The 17,829-nt window shown below is 48.8% G+C and overlaps 1 protein-coding gene across 1 annotated transcript in view; it reads left to right on the top strand.

Annotated features, from left to right (window-relative positions):
* Positions 1-17,829, top strand: part of LOC144511814 (ras-related protein Rab-7b-like) — a 39,296-nt gene that overhangs the window by 11,110 nt on the left and 10,357 nt on the right. Inside the window, exons 3-5 of the mRNA XM_078242163.1 lie at positions 3,517-3,643; positions 6,648-6,863; positions 15,812-15,937. Coding sequence (XP_078098289.1) covers positions 3,517-3,643; positions 6,648-6,863; positions 15,812-15,937 — 469 coding nt within the window. The remainder of the gene's footprint in view (positions 1-3,516; positions 3,644-6,647; positions 6,864-15,811; positions 15,938-17,829) is intronic.

The following is a 17,829-nucleotide window of genomic DNA, read 5'->3' as shown; positions in this document are numbered from 1 at the left end:
ATGACTACCAGGAAATGCAGTGGCATAGTGGTATTGTCACCGGACTAGTAACCAAGGGCAAGATCTGGGGACCTGGGTTCAAATCCCATGGATTTAATGGTGAAATTTGAATTCAACGAAAAAATCTGGAATTAAGAATCTACCGATGACCATGAAACCATTGTCGATTGTCGGAAAAATCCACCCGGTTCACTAATGATCTTAAGGGAAGGAAATCTGCCGTACTTACCTGGTCTGGCCTACATGTGACTCCAGACCCACAGCAATGTGGTTGATTCTTAAAAACCCCCTGAAATGGGAGGGCACCGAGGGATGGGCAATAACTGTTGGCCCAGCCAGTGACGGCCACAAAGAATAGCACAGGAACAGGCCCTACATCCTACCAAGCCTGCACCAATCATGTCCTATCTAGCCCAACCACCTGTATCCCTCTATTCCCCACTGTTCATGTGTCTATTTAGATAAATCTTAAATGTCGCTAATGCTTCTGCCTCCACCTCACTTGGCACTGCATTCCAGGCTCCCACCACCCTCTGTGTGAAAAACTTCCCCCGCACATCTCCACTGAACCTCTCCCCCCTTATCCTGAACTTGTGCCCCCTTGTAATTGTCATCTCTGCCCTGGGAAAAAGCTTCCAACTGTTCACCTTATCTATACCCTTCATGATTTTATAAACTTCTATCAGGTCGCCCCTCAGCCTTCATCTTTCCAGGGAGAACAATTCCAGTTTACTCAATCTCTCCTCAGAGCTAATACCCTCCATACCAGGCAACATCCTGGTGAACCTTTTCTGTACTCTCTCCAAAGCCTCCAAATCCTGTAAATGAATCAAACAAAAGCCTACTCAGGGTCAGTTAGTGGCAGGCAAGTCCATCGTCACATGGGGGGGGCACAACATGCCAACCTGTGTGAGACGTGCCAACCTAACCTTTGTGCTTGAGACACTTGAGTGAGGCTGTCCCTGAGCACCATGCCTGACACCATTGATGCAGTGCTGCACTCTTGATGGCGGCTTCCATCTGCCTGGACCATTGACTGTCTTTCTGAGGGAGGTGTGAGGGAGACACAGCATTTCTGAGCCCTCACATCAATCAATTTACCTCAGCGTACAGACTGACCAATGGCCTTCACCAGGCAAATGCACCACCTGCTGGCCACACTTAGTAAATGGAATTTACCGGGAATTTATATTGCATTTATCTAGGATCTTGATGAACTGAAGTTAAAAGTTTATTTATTCGTGTCACAAGTAGGCTTACATTAACACTGCAATGAAGCTACTGTGAAAATCCCCTAGTTACCACACTCCTGTTCGGGTACGCTGAGGGAGAATTTAGCATGGCCAATGCACTTAACCAGCACGTCTTTCAGACTGTGGGAGGAAACCGGAGCACCCGGAGCAAACCCACACAGGCACGGGGGAGAATGTGCAGACTCCGCACAGGCAATGACCCAAGCCAGGGATCGAACCCGGGTCCCTGGCGTTGTGCAGCAGCAGTGCTAACCACTGTGCCACCGTCTGCCCTTGGAGAATGTGTCATCGTGGTCTCCATATTACATAGAGGATACAGAGGCAAAAGAGAAGGTGCAAAAAGATTTGCAAGGAAGATACTGCAACTGAGAAGTCATAGAGTCATAGTCACGGAAACAGGTCCTTCGGCCCAACTTGTCCATGCCGCCCTTTTTTTTTAAAAACACCTAAGCTAATCCCAATTGCCCACATTTGGCCCGTATCCCTCTCTACCCAAGGAAGTGTGACTTCCCAACTGAACTGAGGCTCTTTGCCCTGGAAAAGAGATGGCCTGAGGTCTTTATAATTAAAAAGGGGCTTGATAGTGCAGAGAGAGAGGAAATTCTCCCACTTGTGATCAACGGACTCCAAAACTAAGGGTCATAAACGTGTGACAGTCACTAACAAAATCCAGCAAAGAATTCATTGGAGATCTCTTCATCCAGAGAGTTCTGGGAATGTGGAACTCGTTACCACATATGTAGCGTTGATGCATTTAAGGGACAGTTTGATACATACATGAGAGAGGAAGCAACAGAAAGATGTACTGATAGGGTGAGAGGAAGCGGGGAGGGAGGAGGCTTGTGTGAAATATCAGCTCAGGGCAATTGGGTGAAATATTTCATTTCTGTGCGGTCTGTTCAGTGTCATTCTGTTTGAATATCGAAATGACTGGCTTATCAACAGCACCAAAGAACAGGGGCATCAAGTGGCACAACCTCAGGCAGGTCTGGCTGGTGAAACTAATTAAACGTTCTTTTAAAGTTTATTTGTTAGTGTCACAAGGAGGCTTACATTATCACTGCAATTAAATTACTGTGAAGATCCCCTAGTCGCCACACTCCGGCGCCTGTTCGGGTACACTGAGGGAGAATTTAGCATGGCCAATGCACCTAACCAGCACGCCTTTCGGACTGTGGGGGGAAACTGGAGCACCCGGAGGAAACCCACGCAGACACGGGGAGAACATGCAGACTCTGCACAGACAGTGACCCAAGCCGAGAATTGAACTCGGGTCCCTGGCGCTGTGAGGCAGCAGTGCTAACCGAGCATGTGAGGGAGTGCCTGCTATGTGGCTGAGTGCATGCACTAGTAAAGGCTGAAGATGAAACTTGTGTTGTGTCGCCTGAGAATTGCTAAGCACTGCAAATGAATTGGGAAAGAAAGTCCAGGGGCCTACATAGTCACATGACTCCTTCTCATGAATATATGAATTTCAGTTTTATTTTCTGTTCGTTCATGGGATGTGGGCGTCGCTGGCTGGGCCAGCATTTATTGCCCATCCCCAATTGCCCTTGAACTGAGTGGTTGCCAGGCCTATTCTGAATCAATCACATTGCTGTGGCTCTGGAGTCACATGCAGATCAGATCATCACTCATTCCAGCCTCCCATCCGTTGACTCTGTCGACACTTCCTGCTGCCTCGGAAAAGCAGCCAGCATAATCAAGGACCCCACACACCCGGACATTCTCTCTTCCATCTTCTTCCGTCGGGAAAAAGATACAAAAGTCTGAGGTCACGTACCAACCGACTCAAGAACAGCTTCTTCCCTGCTGCCACCAGACTTTTAAATGGACCTACCTTGCATTAAGTTGATCTTTCTCTACACCCTAGCTATGGCTGTCACACTACATTCTGCACTCTCTCCTTTCCTTCTCTATGAACGGTATGCTTTTTCTGTATAACGTGCAAGAAACAATACTTTATACTAATACATGTGACAATAATAAATCAAATTATGGCAGATTTCCTTCCTTAAAGGATAACTGACAACGGTTTCATGACATTACACATTAAATTCCAGATTTTTATTGAATTCAAATTTTGCTACCTGCCGTGGAGGGATTTGAACCCAGGTCCCCAGAGCATTACCCTGGGATTCTGGATTACTAACCCAGCAACAATACCACCATGCCACTGCCTCTCTTCCCCTGGAACAGGTTGAGGTTACATTTTAAATATGAGGTTAAGGGTGACTGTATTTTCCTGAATCTTTTGCTGTAGGGTTGGGAAAACCTCGCTTCTGAACCGGTATGTCAACAACAGATTCACTCAGGAGTATCGCACCACACTGGGAGCAAGTATCCTGACGAAAGAGATAGAAGTGGACAATATGTTCATCAAGCTACAGGTGAGGAATCCTCGTTCTGCTTCATCATGTGCACTGTACACCTGAGAAAAACAGACAAACCTGACTGCTCTGGTCCAGCTGTTGTATGGATATACAATTCCTGTAAAGGTCTTTGTTTTATATTTAAATGGTTGCATGATTGCTTTAACAGCTGATCATATGATTTGATCGTGATGTCATTAGGGCGTTGCACAGACTGTTGCTTGAGTGCCAAAGTATGGTATGACGTCCTAGAATAAATCTATTGTTGTTAGTTTGAATCAATGTGGCACCTTCCAAACCCATGACCACTTCCATCTAGAAGGACAAGGGCAGCAGATACATGGGGACACCACCACCTGAAAGTTCCCCTTCAAGCCACTCACCATCCTGACTTGGAAATATATCGCCGTTCCTTCATAGTGGCTGGGTCAAAATCCTGGAATTCCCTCCCTAATGGCATTGTGGGTCAACCCACGGAACATGGACGGCACGGTAGCACAGTGGTTAGCACTGCTGCTTCACAGCTCCAGGGACCTGGGTTCGATTCCCGGCTTGGGTCACTGTCTGTGTGGAGTTTGCACATTCTCCTCGTGTTTGCATGGGTTTCCTCCGGGTGCTCCGGTTTCCTCCCACAGTCAAAAGATGTGCGGGTCAGGTTGATTGGCCATGCTAAAAAATTGTCCCTTAGTGTCCTGAGATGTGTAGGTTAGAGGGATTAGCGGGTAAATGTGTAAGGATATGGGGGTCGGGCCTGGGTGGGATTGTGGTCGGTGTAGACTCGATGGGCCGAACGGCCTCCTTCTGCACTGTAGGGTTTCTATGATTTCTATGGACTGCAGCGATTCAAGAAGGCAGCTCATCACCACCTTCTCAAGGGCAACTAGGGATGGGCAATAAATGCTGGCCGAGCCAGCGACACCCATGTCCCACAAATGAATAAAAAAAACTATCTTTTCTTTTTGTTTTAAACCCACAACATAGTTAGGACATTACGGTCTTCTGTTGAGGAAGGTTGCCTTCACTGAGTAATGCTATTAATTCCTCCTTAGCGGGGGTTTTCTGACATCCCCTCACTCCACCCCGGCAGAATGTTTTCCAGCAGTAGAGGCCTCTCACCAATGGCCAGTGGCCGGATCTTCCGCTCTCGCCGATGCCAACGATGCTTTGCATTGGTTCACCCGCCATGCTGACAGGGAGCCTGCCGCAGGAGGAGTGGGGGGTCACCATTTGCAGGGCCCGCTGGCAGGAAGGGCCAGAAAATCCAATTCTTTGCATCTCTCACGGTTTTTCACTACCCTTGCGCTGAGCTGTCCAGTGTGCTACCTCTGAACCAGCTGGTAGTGGGTTCAAATTCCAATCCAGACGCCTGCGCACATAACCCAGAATGACAAGCACGCCAGTGCAGTACTGAGGGATTGTTACACTGCTGGGGGTTCTGCCTCTCAAATAAAGTTTGTCCCTTTAAGGATCAATCTGCAGGGTAAGGATCACATGAGCTGGAGAACCAATCAGGGCACAGGGTTGGGGATCACCATAGTGAGCTTGGGTTTCTGTTCTAGAACCTTCTCGGGAGCTGGGTGCAGCCATGAGGCTGCAAGTCTCTGTATAGCCTTTACCTGTAAATAAACAAGTTGCGTGGGATGCACTTTCGGAGATTCAGTGCAGATTGAATTTGCTGCTTATTTCATAGAATCCCTACAGTGCAGAAGGAGGCCATTTGGCCCATCGAGTCTGCACCGACCACAATCCCACCCAGGCCCCATTCCCGCATCCCCACACACTAGGGTCAATTTAGCATGGCCAATCAACCTAACCCGCACATCTTTGGACTGTGGGAGGAAACCGGAGCACCCGGAGGAAACCCACACGGACACGGGGAGAACATGCAAACTCCACACAGACAGTGACCCGAGGCCACAATTCAACCTGGGTCCCTGGCGCTGTGAGGTAGCAGTGCTAACCATATTATCACCGTGCCACCCCGTGCTGGATGGCGTCTTTCTCCACTGTGGGGATTCTATGGTCTTGGTAGTGATGACCCCATCTAACAACATGCCCTTCAGGGAAGGAAATCTGCTGTCCTTACCTGGTCTGGTGACTCCAGACCCACAACAATGTGGTCAACTCTTAAGTAGCCCAGCAATGAGGGATGGGCATCAAATTAAGTTTATTTATTAGTGTCACAAGTAGGCTTACATTAACACTGCAATGAAGTTACTGTGAAAACCCCTTAGTTGCCACAATCCGGCGCCTGTTCGGGTATGCTGAGGGAGAATTTAGCATGGCCAACGCACCTAACCAGCACGCCTTTAATATGGTCAATATTTGGTAGACTGTGGGTGGAAACCGGAGGACCCGGAGGAAACCCACACAGACATGGGGAGAACGTGCAGACTCCGCACAGACAGTGACCCAAGCTGGGAATCGAACCCAGGTCCCTGATGCTGTGAGGCAGCAGTGCTAACCACTGTGCCACCGTGCCTGCTGCTCTTATCGGCAGCACACACAACCCATGAAAGATAAATGTTAAAAATGCTGGTGACCCCCAAGATAAAGCCAACAAAGTCTTGAACCATCCTCTTACTTTGCAGGGTTGACTAATGAGGGGCTGTTTTGAAGTGACACGGTGGTGTTGTGGTATTGTCACTGGCTGATTGCTGTTTCAGAGCCCCAGGCTCTGGGGACATGGGTTCAAATCCCACCCTGGCCCCTAGTGAAATTTAAATTCAGGTGATTTTTTAAAAAGTTAGCCTCAATAACGGTGACCACAAAAGCTGTCACCGGTCATCTGGTTCACTAGCGTACCCTGGGGAAGGAAATCAGCCATTCTTACCTGGTCTGACCCTATGTGATTCCAGATCTACAGCAATGTGATTGATGTTTGACTGCTCTCAAGGGCAAACAGGTATGGCCAACAAATGCTGGGGGGATTAAAATAAAGTTTATTGAATGACTACAGAGCTCCAACAGGGCAGTCATTTCATCCATTATTGACTGACTTGTCTTTTGTTCAACAATTCAGATCTGGGACACAGGAGGTCAGGAACGGTTTAAGTCACTTGTGCCCTCCTTCTCGAAAGGATCAGATGGCTGTGTGCTTGTATTTGATGTGACTGATCAAGACTCTTTCTATGGTCTCAGAGGCTGGAGAGAAGAGGTATTGCTGCAAACTCCTTTGGACCACAAGGATTACCCTTTTGTTGTTTTAGGCAACAAGATTGATATATCCAATAGACAGGTAAGTCGTTGTGATGCCTTACAGACTTGTGGCGTGATGACACAGTGGTTAGCACTGCTGCCTCACAGCGGCAGGGACCCCGGTCCGATTCCCGGCTTGGGTGACTGTCTGGGCAGAATCTGCACATTCTCCCCGTGTCTGCGTGGGTTTCCTCCCATAGTCTGAAAGACGTGCTGGTTAGGTGCATTGGCCATGCTAAATTCTCCCTCAGTGTACCCGAACAGGTGCCAGAGTGTGGCAACCAGGGGACTTTCACAGTAACTTCATCACAGTGTTAATGTAAGCCTACTTTTGACACTAATCAATAAACTTTACAGTACAAAAGGAGGCCTTTCAGCCCAACACCTCTCTTATAGTTCATGAACAGAGTTTCCAATCAGTCCCATGTGCATTCCCCATAAGCCTACATTTTACTTTTCCAATCAGTCCCACACACATATTTCATGGCCCTACACTCCCTTTATGCCATTTTCAAGCACAGCCCATATTCCTTTGCAAGTTACTTGCACTGATATTTCAGGAGGTGGATTCTTGATCACAATAGATCCCTACATTAAAATAAAAACTCCCCATCATCACCTGGCTTTTTTTGACATTTAGTTTACATCTGGTTATCCACCCTCCTGCCATTTGAAGCAGTTTTCTCCATATCTACTTTGTCAACTTCTGAATTCTCAATTGTTAATTTTAAATCTTGAGCTTGGAGATCTTTGTTGGCCAAAGTTATTAAAGGACATGGGGTAAAAAAACAGGCATATGAGGTGCGACTTAATGTTCTGCGGTTGACTTAGAAGGCCCATGTTGAGTGTTTGGCCTGCCCAGTACATTGCCTCTCACTCCTGCCCCTGCTGAACACCCCACTGCCAGTTGACTAATTGAGGCCTGTAAGTGGCCAACTAATGTCCACTTAAGGGCCTCATCCTACTGCCACCAGCATTTAACTGGTGGCAGGAGAGGCCATACCAAGCAGCCAGCCTGGCAGGTTTGCCCATGCCAGCTGGTGGTGGGCGGAGGGGGTGAGGGGGGAGGCTCCCTCCTTAGCTGGTCCCCTGGGCCCATCACAGCCCCCCTCCATCCCTAAGTTGTAACGACCCCAGAGATTGCCCTCCCCTACATGGCCTCTCAAACCCTGATCCCTCCCCACACAATGGGCGGCCAACAAAAACTCGCCAAGTTCCAACCTATCCGAGCTTGCCTCCTCACCGCTTGAGTGCAGTACCGGCATTGGCCACCATTCCCACTGGCGCTACTGGTGCATCTTGATTGGCCGACAGCTATCTGAGGTGGGACTTCAGTGTCACTGAGGGAAGACATCCCACCTCCAACCTATTAACAGTCAGTTGGCCATTAAGTGGCTGTAGGGAAGCCATTTATCCCCAGGGCTGGCTTTTTCCTAACCTTTTAGCCACAAGGCCATGGCGCCCCTGATAATTCAGTCCATGGAATTAAGCACAGATCAGCCATGATCAGATTGGATAGCAGAATGGGCCCAAGGGACTAGGTGGCCTCCTCCTGTCCTTAAAGCCCATGATCACTTTAAATGCTTCTAGTAATTTCCCCCTTAGCCTCTGCTGCTCCAAAAAGAATAATCCCAGTTTCTCTAAGCTTGCCGGCATGGTGGCACAGTGGTTAGCACTGCTGCCTCACAGCGGCAGGGACCCGGGTTCAATTCCAGCATTGGGTCATTGTCTGTGCGGAACCTGCATGTGCTCCCCGTGTCTGCATGGGTTTCCTCTGGGGGCTCCAGTTTCCTCCCACAGTCGTGCTGGTTAGGTACATTGGCCATGCTAAATTGTCCCTCAGTTCACCCGAACAGGCGCCAAAGTGTGGTGACTTGGGGACTTTCACAGTAACTTCGCTGCAGTGTTCATGTAAGACTACTTGTGACACTAATAAATAAACTTCAAACAAAATTGAAGTTCCTCAGTACTGCAGCCACACTGGGAAATCTCCTCAAGTCCTGGTTCTTACAGTCAGTCAATAAACTTTCACATGCAACATAAACAGGAGCTTCTGAAATAGATAAGAGGGATAATTGTTTTATTGAAAAATCCTTGTGGCAGAAGATACTGAGTTGTGATGCTGGCACAAATAAAACAAGTGATCATCATCCAGAACAGCTAGACACAGTCAGTAAAATGGAACTGTAAAATAAAATAATTACACAGTTAGGAACTATTCAATGTACAAGTAGTTAGAAAGGGTGGGATTTTCCCCCCTGTGTGTTTTCTGGTGGTGAAGATGACTTATCATTGGCCATCGATGGGATCTTCCAGCGATGTCTCTTCTGATTTGCGTGACTCACCCACCACTGGGGAACCAGGAGTGGGAGAGGTCAGGAAGATCAGCAGGACTGGAAGATCCCACTGATGGGAATGGCCGGAAAATCCTGCCTAATACAGCCTCCTTAATTTACAGAATAGAAATGTAAATTCATCTGCACTCTGCATTGTGTATTACGCAGAGTAGATATTTTATCAGGCTGAGTTCCTTAAATTCCCAATCATTTACATACTATTTATGAGTTTTCTAAAGTAGGGGATTGGGCTGTCTTGTAGTCTATTCATTCTGTCTTTTATTTGTGGAAAGGCATCTTTACTCCATAATTCCCTCACATATTTACTCCTGCGTGGTTGTGATGGTAATTGGAGGTGTGCTCTGTGTGTGAGAGAGAGAGGTGAGAGTGTGTGTGTGAGGGAGAGAGGTGAGAGTGTGTGCGTGAGAGAGAGAGGTGAGTGTGTGTGCGTGTGTTCAAGAGTGAGGAGAGAGAGGTGCGTGTGCGTGTGTGAGAAAGTGGTCAGTGTGTGTGCATGTAAGAGAGAGAGGTGAGTGTGTGTGAGTGTGTGTGTCTGTGAGTGTGTGTGAAAGAGAGAGGTGAGAGTATGTGCGTGTGTGTGCGAGGGAGTGGTGAGTGTGTATGCATGCGAGAGAGGTGAGTGTGAGTGAGAGGAGGTAAGCACGTGTGTGTGTGCGGGAGAGAGGTGAGTGTGTGAGTGTTTGGGTGAGAGGTGAGTGCGTGTGAGCGTGAGAGAGAGAGGCGAGTCAGTGCATGTGAGAGAGATGAGTGAGGGTGTGTGTGACAGAGAGAGAGGTGAGTGAGGGTTTGTGAGAGAAAGGTGAGTGTGTGCGAGAGGTGAATGAGTGTGTGTGAGAGTGGTGAGTGTGTGTGTGTGAGAGAAAGGCGAGTGTGTGTGAGAGTGGTGAGTGTATGTGAGTGAAAGGTGAGTGTGTGAGTGAGAGAGGTGGGTGAGTTTGTGTGAGAGAGATGAATGAGCGTGTGTGAGAGAGATGAGTGAGGGTGTGTGAGAGAGAGGTGAGTGAGGGTGGGCTTTGAGAGTTTTCTAGTGTAGGCCAGACAGAGCATAGTGGTAGTAAGTGCTGCTGTCAAGGTACTTGGTGAAGATGGAAAGTTACATGTTGAATTGTTTCATTCTGCTTATAAAATCACACTCTCCACCCCAATAGAACAGGGTTTCCCAAACCCTTCCAGCCATGGAACCCTCTGACCTCCCAGGAGTTCTGAAGGAACCCCCGAGAAACATTCTTATTTCATTGAAGGGCCAAATTACAGAGATTGTTTTCACATAATAGGGACACACATACCAAAACCTAGCTTATAGAAGTCTTTTCTATTCCAATGATGTATATGTTCACTATAATTAAAACGTTCTCTTAATAAAAACATACTTAGGTCTTACCTTTTTGTCTTTTTAATGGGAGGTGTGTCATTGGAATGCTGGATTCTCATACTGGGCACTCACACTCACTCTCATCTTTCTCTCTCTCACACACACACTCACTCTCATCCCTCCTGCACACTCACCTCTCTCTGAGGCCTGGCTCATCGCCCAAGGCCCGCTCCTCCCCCTCGCAAGCCCCAATCTTGCCCCCCTCGCAGGCCCCATTCTCCCCCCCCTTGCCGACCCCACTCCTCCCCCTCACAGGTCACTCTCTCCCCACCCCTTGCAGGTACGACTTTCCTCCCTCACAAGCCCCACTTCTGAGAGAGGACAAAGAGAGAGATAGAGAGAGACACAGGGAGAGATAGAGAGAGAGAAACAGTATGAGAGAGAGACAGAGACAGAGAGATAGAGAGAGTGAGAGAAATATAAATAGAGAGAGACAGACAGAGACAAAGACAGAGAGACAGAGAAAGACAGAGAGAGAGAGAGAGTCAAAAAGAGAGAGACAGAGAGAGAAAGACAGAGCAACAGAGAGAGAGAAAGCAAGACAGAGACAGAGTGAGAGACCGAGACAGAGACAAAGAGAGACACTGACAGAGAGAGACAGAGGGAACGTGAGAAAGAGAGAGAGAGAGACAGTAGAGGAAAGCAAGGAAGAAACAGCATGCAGACTTCCATTGGAAGTGACCAGGGCCAGAATTCTCCTTATCTGTGGCTGGGATTCTCCGGTTCTGCTGCAGTGAACGGAATTTTGGCTGAGCGCAAATTCTCCGTTCTCACTGGCAGCGATAGCGGAATGAATGAGATCAAAGAATCCCAGTCCAGGCGTCTCGTGAGAAAAATCAAAGCTCGGCTGTTCTTAAAGCATGAAGTGGAGATGCCGGCGTTGGACTGGGGTAAACACAATAAGAAGTCTCACAACACCAGATTAAAGTCCAATGGGTTTATTTGGTCGCACAAGCCACTGGGAGCACAAGTCTCCTCCCATTAACCTGGTGTTGTGAGACTTCTTGCTGTTCTTAAAGCAGCCAGTAGGTGGTGCAGAAAGACCGCACTGTTTGACCCACCTTCCAACGTATGCCCTCCCTCCTCGATTCGAGGGCACACTGTCTCCATTAGACATGCTCAAAGATAGCAGGAGTTTCTGTGCAGAGAACTGAAGAAGAGGTTTAGCCTCCAGCATCTCCCACATTCCCTGACAGCGTGAGAGAACAAGAGAGGAAGGTGCCACTAGAGTGAGAAACTATAGAAAGCGATGGCCTTTTAACCATTTCTGACTTAGATAAACTCCCAGCAAATCTCCAACATTGAAACCAGACATTCACCCCAGCTGGCAAAGCTGGCACCTGAGCTCCACATGAGACTCCTCCCACTCTTCATCATTTAACCCCATCAATGTTCCATCCTTCTGTTTTAAAGTTTCAAGTTTATTTATTAGTGTCACAAGTAGGCTCATATTAATGAAGCTACTGTGAAAATCCCCCAGTTCCCCACACTCCGACGTTTGAGGGAGGATTTAGCACGGCCAATGCGCCTAACCAGCGCGCCTTTCAGACTGTGGGAGGAAACTGGAACACCCGGAGGAAACCCACGCAGACACAGGGGGGGACGTGCTAACTCTGCACAGTCACCCAAGCCGGGGATCGAACTTGGGTTCCTGGCGCTGTGAGGCAGCAGTGCTAACCACTGTGCCACCGTGCAGCCCGCTTCTGCCTAGTATCCTTTTAAAAGCATCAATGCTATTTGCCTTGACGCAAGTTTCATATTCTTATCATTTGGATGAAAAAAATCATTCTCCTGAATCTGAGTGGGATTGTGGTTGGTGCAGACTCGATGGGCCAAATGGCCTCCTTCTAGACTGTAGGATTCTATGAATTGCAATGGTTGAATTAATTTCTGTTAAAGTTTTGGTGAATTGAATTTTTTTCACTCCATTGCTGGCTTTATCCACTTGTTTTTTGATGTTGATTCTTTGCCGGTGTCAGGTTTTGTGGAATCTTGTACCTCAGCCCTTTAAGGTCAGTGGTATTATCGCTGGAGTAGTAACCCAGAGACCCATTGTAGTGCTCCAGTGACCTGGGTTCGAATCCCACCAGGGCAGATGGTGAGATTTGAATTCAACAAAAAGCTGGAATTAAAAGTTTAGTCATGACCACAAAACCACTGTCGATTGTTGTAAAAACCCATCCCCTTTAGGGCAGGAAATCTGCCATCCTCACCTGGTCTGACCTACATGTGACTCCAGACCCACAGCAACATGGTTGAGTCTTGGGTGGCGTGGTAGCACGATATTTAGCACTGCTGGCCCGCAGCGCCAGAGACCCGGGTTCATTTCCGATCTTGGGTCACTGTCTGTGTGGAGTTTACACATTCTCCCCGTGTCTGCGTGGGTTTCCCTCCGGGCGCTCCGGTTTCCTCCCACAGTCTAAAGATATGCAGGTTAGGTGGATTGGCCAAGCTAAATTGTCCCTTAATGTCTCAAGATGTGTAGGTTAGATGGATTAGCCATGGTAAATATGTGTGGTTACTGGGATAGGGTGGAGTAGAGGGCTTGGGTAAGATAGTCAGAGAGTTGGTGCAGACTCAATGGGCTGAGTGTCTTCCTTCTGCACTGTAGGGATTCTATGATTCTAAATGCCCTCTGAAATGGTCCATTAAGCCACTCATAAATTAGGGCTGGTCCAGCCCGTGATACCCACAGCTCATGCAAGAAACAAAAGTCACATGCGATCTTGGCACTGAGTGTTGTCATGGTTTCCTGAATGTCAACCATGATCGATGAGCCCAGTATTCCCAATTACCCATGGATGGCGATCAGATGAGGGAATCCTGGTCGATTTTCCATGGAGGCCAGCTGCAGCGTTCCTAACACCACATGAACTGAGGCCAGCTAATGCAAACCAAACCACGGGTGAGCCCAGCAACCTTCTGGATCTTTGAGACTCGAATATTCGCTACTTAAACACACCAGGTTATTCGCATGAGCTCCAGTCCAGAATATGCCACAGTTGGGTAACTCAGGTTCCAATCCCTCCATGCCTCATCTCTGCCCTATCTCCGTTAGCTCCTCCATCCTTTAACCCATGAGAACTCGACAGTCCCTCAGCTCTGGCCTCTTCTGCATTCCCCACTCCCTTCACGCCACCATTGGCAGCCAGACCTTCATCCGTCCATGTCCTAAGGTCTGGAATTCCCTCCCTTTTGCCTCTCCACCCCTCTTCCTTTACGCTACTTAAAACTGACCTCTTTGACAAGCTGTCCCTAATGTTTTTGACTCGGCATCAAGTCTTAAATGATTACACACCCATGAAGCTGCCTAAGATTTTGTACTGCATTACCTCCTCACCTCAGTTCTAAAGGTTTAAGGTGAGAGGGTAGAGATACAAAAGGGTCCAGAGGGGCAATGTTTTTCACTCAGAGGGTGGTGAGTGTCTGGAACGAGCTGCCAGAGGCAGTAGTAGAGGCGGGTACAATTTTGTCTTTTAAAAAGCATTTAGACAGTTAGATGGGTAAGATGGGTATAGAGGGATATGGGCCAAATGTGGGCAATTGGGACTAGCTTAATGGTAAAAACTGGGCGGCATGGACAAGTTGGGCCGAAAGGCCTGTTTCCATGCTGTAAACCTCTATGACTCTATATTAGAGAAATACAATTTGTTGTGGTTGTGTAAATTACAGGCTAAAGGAAAGTACACTGTTAATTCCCGTTTCTTTGTGTTAGGCAGGGGATACTTTGGTTATTTTCTCTTTGGAACCATTTTTGCTCCTTCTCCTGTCTTAACTGGGTCTTCTCCACTATTCCTGTTCAATGTGTTGGGCTGCTAATCTACACCCAGAAAGAAAATTAGAGTGTTCGTCTCACTCTCTATCTCTGCTCCACTATTGCTTAGCCAAGAGGTTGGTCCATCCAAATTGAAGTGTGATGTCATTCAACCCCTATATAGGACTGATGTTAGAGGTAGGTTCTTTACTCAGAGAGTAGTAAGGGCGTGGAATGCCCTGCCTGCAGCAGTGGTGGACTCGTCACCGTTGAGAGCGTTCAAGTGGTTATTGGATAAACATATGGGTGACATTGGAATAGTGTAGATTAGAGGGGCTTTAGATTGATACCACTGGTCGGCGCAACATCGAGGGCCGAAGGGCCTGTACTGCGCTGTAATGTTCTATGTTCTAACAAGGTCAGCGTCAATTCCTAGCCAGTTTCACTGTCGCTGGGCGAAATCCTGGAACTCCCTTCCCATACTCTCTTCCACCTTCTTCCGTGGGGGAAAAGATACAAAAGTCTGAGGTCATGTACCAACCGATGCAAGAACAGCTTCTTCCCTGCTGCCATCAAACTTTTGAATGGACCTACCTCGCGTTAAGTCGATGTTTCTCTACAGCTTAGCGATCACTGTAACACTACATTCTGCACCCTCTCCTTTCCTTCTCCCCAATGTATTCTATGAACGGTATGCTTTGTCTGTATAGCACGTAAGAAACAATACTTTTCACTGTAGCCCAATGCATGCGACAATAATAAATCAAATCAAATCAAATCGAACAGCACTGTGGACAAGGTTTAAAGGAGATGTATGAGGAAAGGTATGAGGGTGGTGGGTGTCTGGACCTCGTTGCCGGAGAGGCAGTGGAACCAGATACGACAGTGACTTTTAAGGGGCATCTTGACAAATACATGAATAGGATGGGAATAGAGGGATATGGTCCTCGGAAGGGTAGGGGCTTTTAGTTCAGTCGGGCAGCATGGTCAGCACAGGCTTGGAGGGCCAAAGGGCCTGTTCCTGTGCTGTAATTTTCTTTGTTCTTTGTTCTTTCGCATGACCAGGTCAAAGCCTAATGTCTACTTGCTTGATTGGCCGAACAATGGCTCTTTTCCAACCAATTAGGAAGGGGTATTTATCAAAAACTCCAGAATGAAGCACAAACCAGGCAAGGCGAAGAACTAACGTCAACTTTGGGTTTTCAAATAAATTGGATAAGTTGCAAAAGTTTTTCAGAGATGGGCAGTTAACCTTGTAGATTATGGTGGGATTCCCCATTCCCAACCCTTCCTCCCCAGCTACATGTTCTGCAGCTGTCGAGGCAGCCTGCCATTAGCTGGGAGTGGGATCTTCCAGTCCTGCCGCTGTCGATGGGGTTTGGTGGCAGAAGGCCATCGTCAGTGGGACAGGAAGATCTCACCGGCGGAAACGGCTGGAAAATCCCACTCCGTCTGCAATCGTGCTGAAGTTACGTTCATTCCTCCTCTTTCTTTCACTCCTGTAGGTTACAAGTGATGAGGCAAAAGCTTGGTGCGCAGCTCACAATATTCCTTACTTTGAAGTGAGTGCAAAGGAGGATATCAATGTGGATCACGCCTTTGAGAACATCGCCCAAAACGCACTATTGCAGGTAGAGATCACATCATTTATTTAAAAATAGATAAAAGTCTCCGAATGTGCTCGAAATAATAGTGAGTTTAATGCACACGCCATTATTCCTGTGTAAATAACCCAACGATTTGCAGCGAGTAAGAGTTAGTCCATGAAATGCCAACTGCCACATGTTGTCCGCGAGTTGTGTCACTTTTCTTTTACCCTTGAGAAAATAGGAGCTCACGGTGGCACAGTGGTTAGTGCTGCTGCCTCACAGCACCAGGGACCCGGGTTCAATTCCCGGCTTGGGTCACTGTCTGTGCGAAATTTGCACGTTCTCCCCGTGTCTGCGTGGGTTTCCTCCGGGTGCTCCGGTTTCCTCCCACAGTCTAAAAGATGCGCAGGGTAGATGGATTGGCCGTGCTAAATTGCCTCTTAGTGTGTTGAATAGAGGGGTTAAGAAGGGTAAATACGTGGGGATAGAGCTTGGGTAAAATGCTCTGACGGAGAGTGGGTGCAGACTCGATGGGCCAAATGGCCTTCTGCATTGTGGGGATCCTATGATATAGTCTCTAACCTACCCCTGAATTCCACCAAATTGCTCATCTTTCACATTAATTGCCCAACAAACTCAGCTCACAGTTGTGGCTGGGATTGGCCGGGATTCTCCCCGGAAAATTTGAAGTCCCCAATTTGCGGGAAAATGAGAGTAAATACCATTAGGTTTTTTAGCGTGATTTCCAGAGCGAATCTCTGACACTCTGTGCATCACAGAGAGCCCTAGCGGGATTCCCTCTGAAAATCGGGGGCCAGGGCCTATTCCCGCTGGAGAGGCCAGCAGCATAGTGCTGAGCAGGCCACTGCGCACGTGCCAATCTTTCAGCGTGGAGATCAGTGCAAGCGCAGCGGCCCTGCACTGCTGGCCTCCAGATCGCTGGCCAGCTCTTCAACCCCACATCGCTGGCCTTCCAACCCCCGCACCCCTCAATCGCTGGCCTCCCGGGTCTCCCCAGTCATATTCCAATGTCCCCTGCACCCCTGGCCAGCCCTGATCTCCCCAACTGCCCACCTGGCCAGCCCTGATCTCCCGGTCACCCTTTGCCCCCCACCCGGCCCAGCAGTCCTGGTCTCCCCGACCCCCCCCCCCCCTTACTCCAGCAGTCCTGCCCCCCCCCCCAACAGCCCTGATCCCCGCCGGGCAACCCTGACCCCCAGCCAATGACCAGTCCCGAATCCTCCCCCCGGGAGCCCTGACCTCCCCCCCACCCCACCCTCACCTGGATGGCCAGTGCCAATCACCTCTTCCCTCCTTCTGCCTGCGATCCCTGTGTAGAGTGGCAATGGATCCACCCAATAGGCCCTGCCCCAATAGGCCCTTCCCCCTCTGGCCCCATCCCCTGGCACTGCCCAATGCCCAGTGATTAGTGCCGAGGTGACCTTTGGGCAGTGCCAGGGAACCAGGCTGGTACTGCAAGGCTGGCACTGCCCAAGGGGCACCCCCCCTTACCCCCGACCCCCTGGGGGGGGGGCCTCAATGGTCTCTCTTCCCTCCAGCGGGGTCGGTCACCTGTTCCCCGTTCGTGGGGAGCAGGAGTAAGCCTCGCTGGAGTGAACCACTCCCGGCAGGGTGTCCGGAGAATTCAGTCCCGTGCCCACTAATGGAATTTAAATTGTGATTTCCATAGCAAAATTTGCTCCATGCCATTTTCTGGTGTGGAACTGATTACGCTGAAAATTCTAGGCTGGGAATCGCGTGGAGGCCGTGGTGTCCAGCAGGAAGCCCGCGAACTGGCCACCGCTGATATCTCCCGACCCACTGCACGGCTCGAGCTGGGAGAATCATCCCCATTGTGAGGAGTTGTGAGTGTCCCTTTCAGAGTTGCATCGCGGTTCGAAGCTGTACTCTGGATGTAACAGGAATGAGAGACT

Source organism: Mustelus asterias, chromosome 25 (assembly GCF_964213995.1).
Source record: "Mustelus asterias chromosome 25, sMusAst1.hap1.1, whole genome shotgun sequence".
Lineage (NCBI taxonomy): Eukaryota > Metazoa > Chordata > Chondrichthyes > Carcharhiniformes > Triakidae > Mustelus > Mustelus asterias.
The sequence above is the reverse complement of the archived record's forward strand: the minus strand, read 5'-3'. Positions and strand labels throughout refer to the sequence as shown.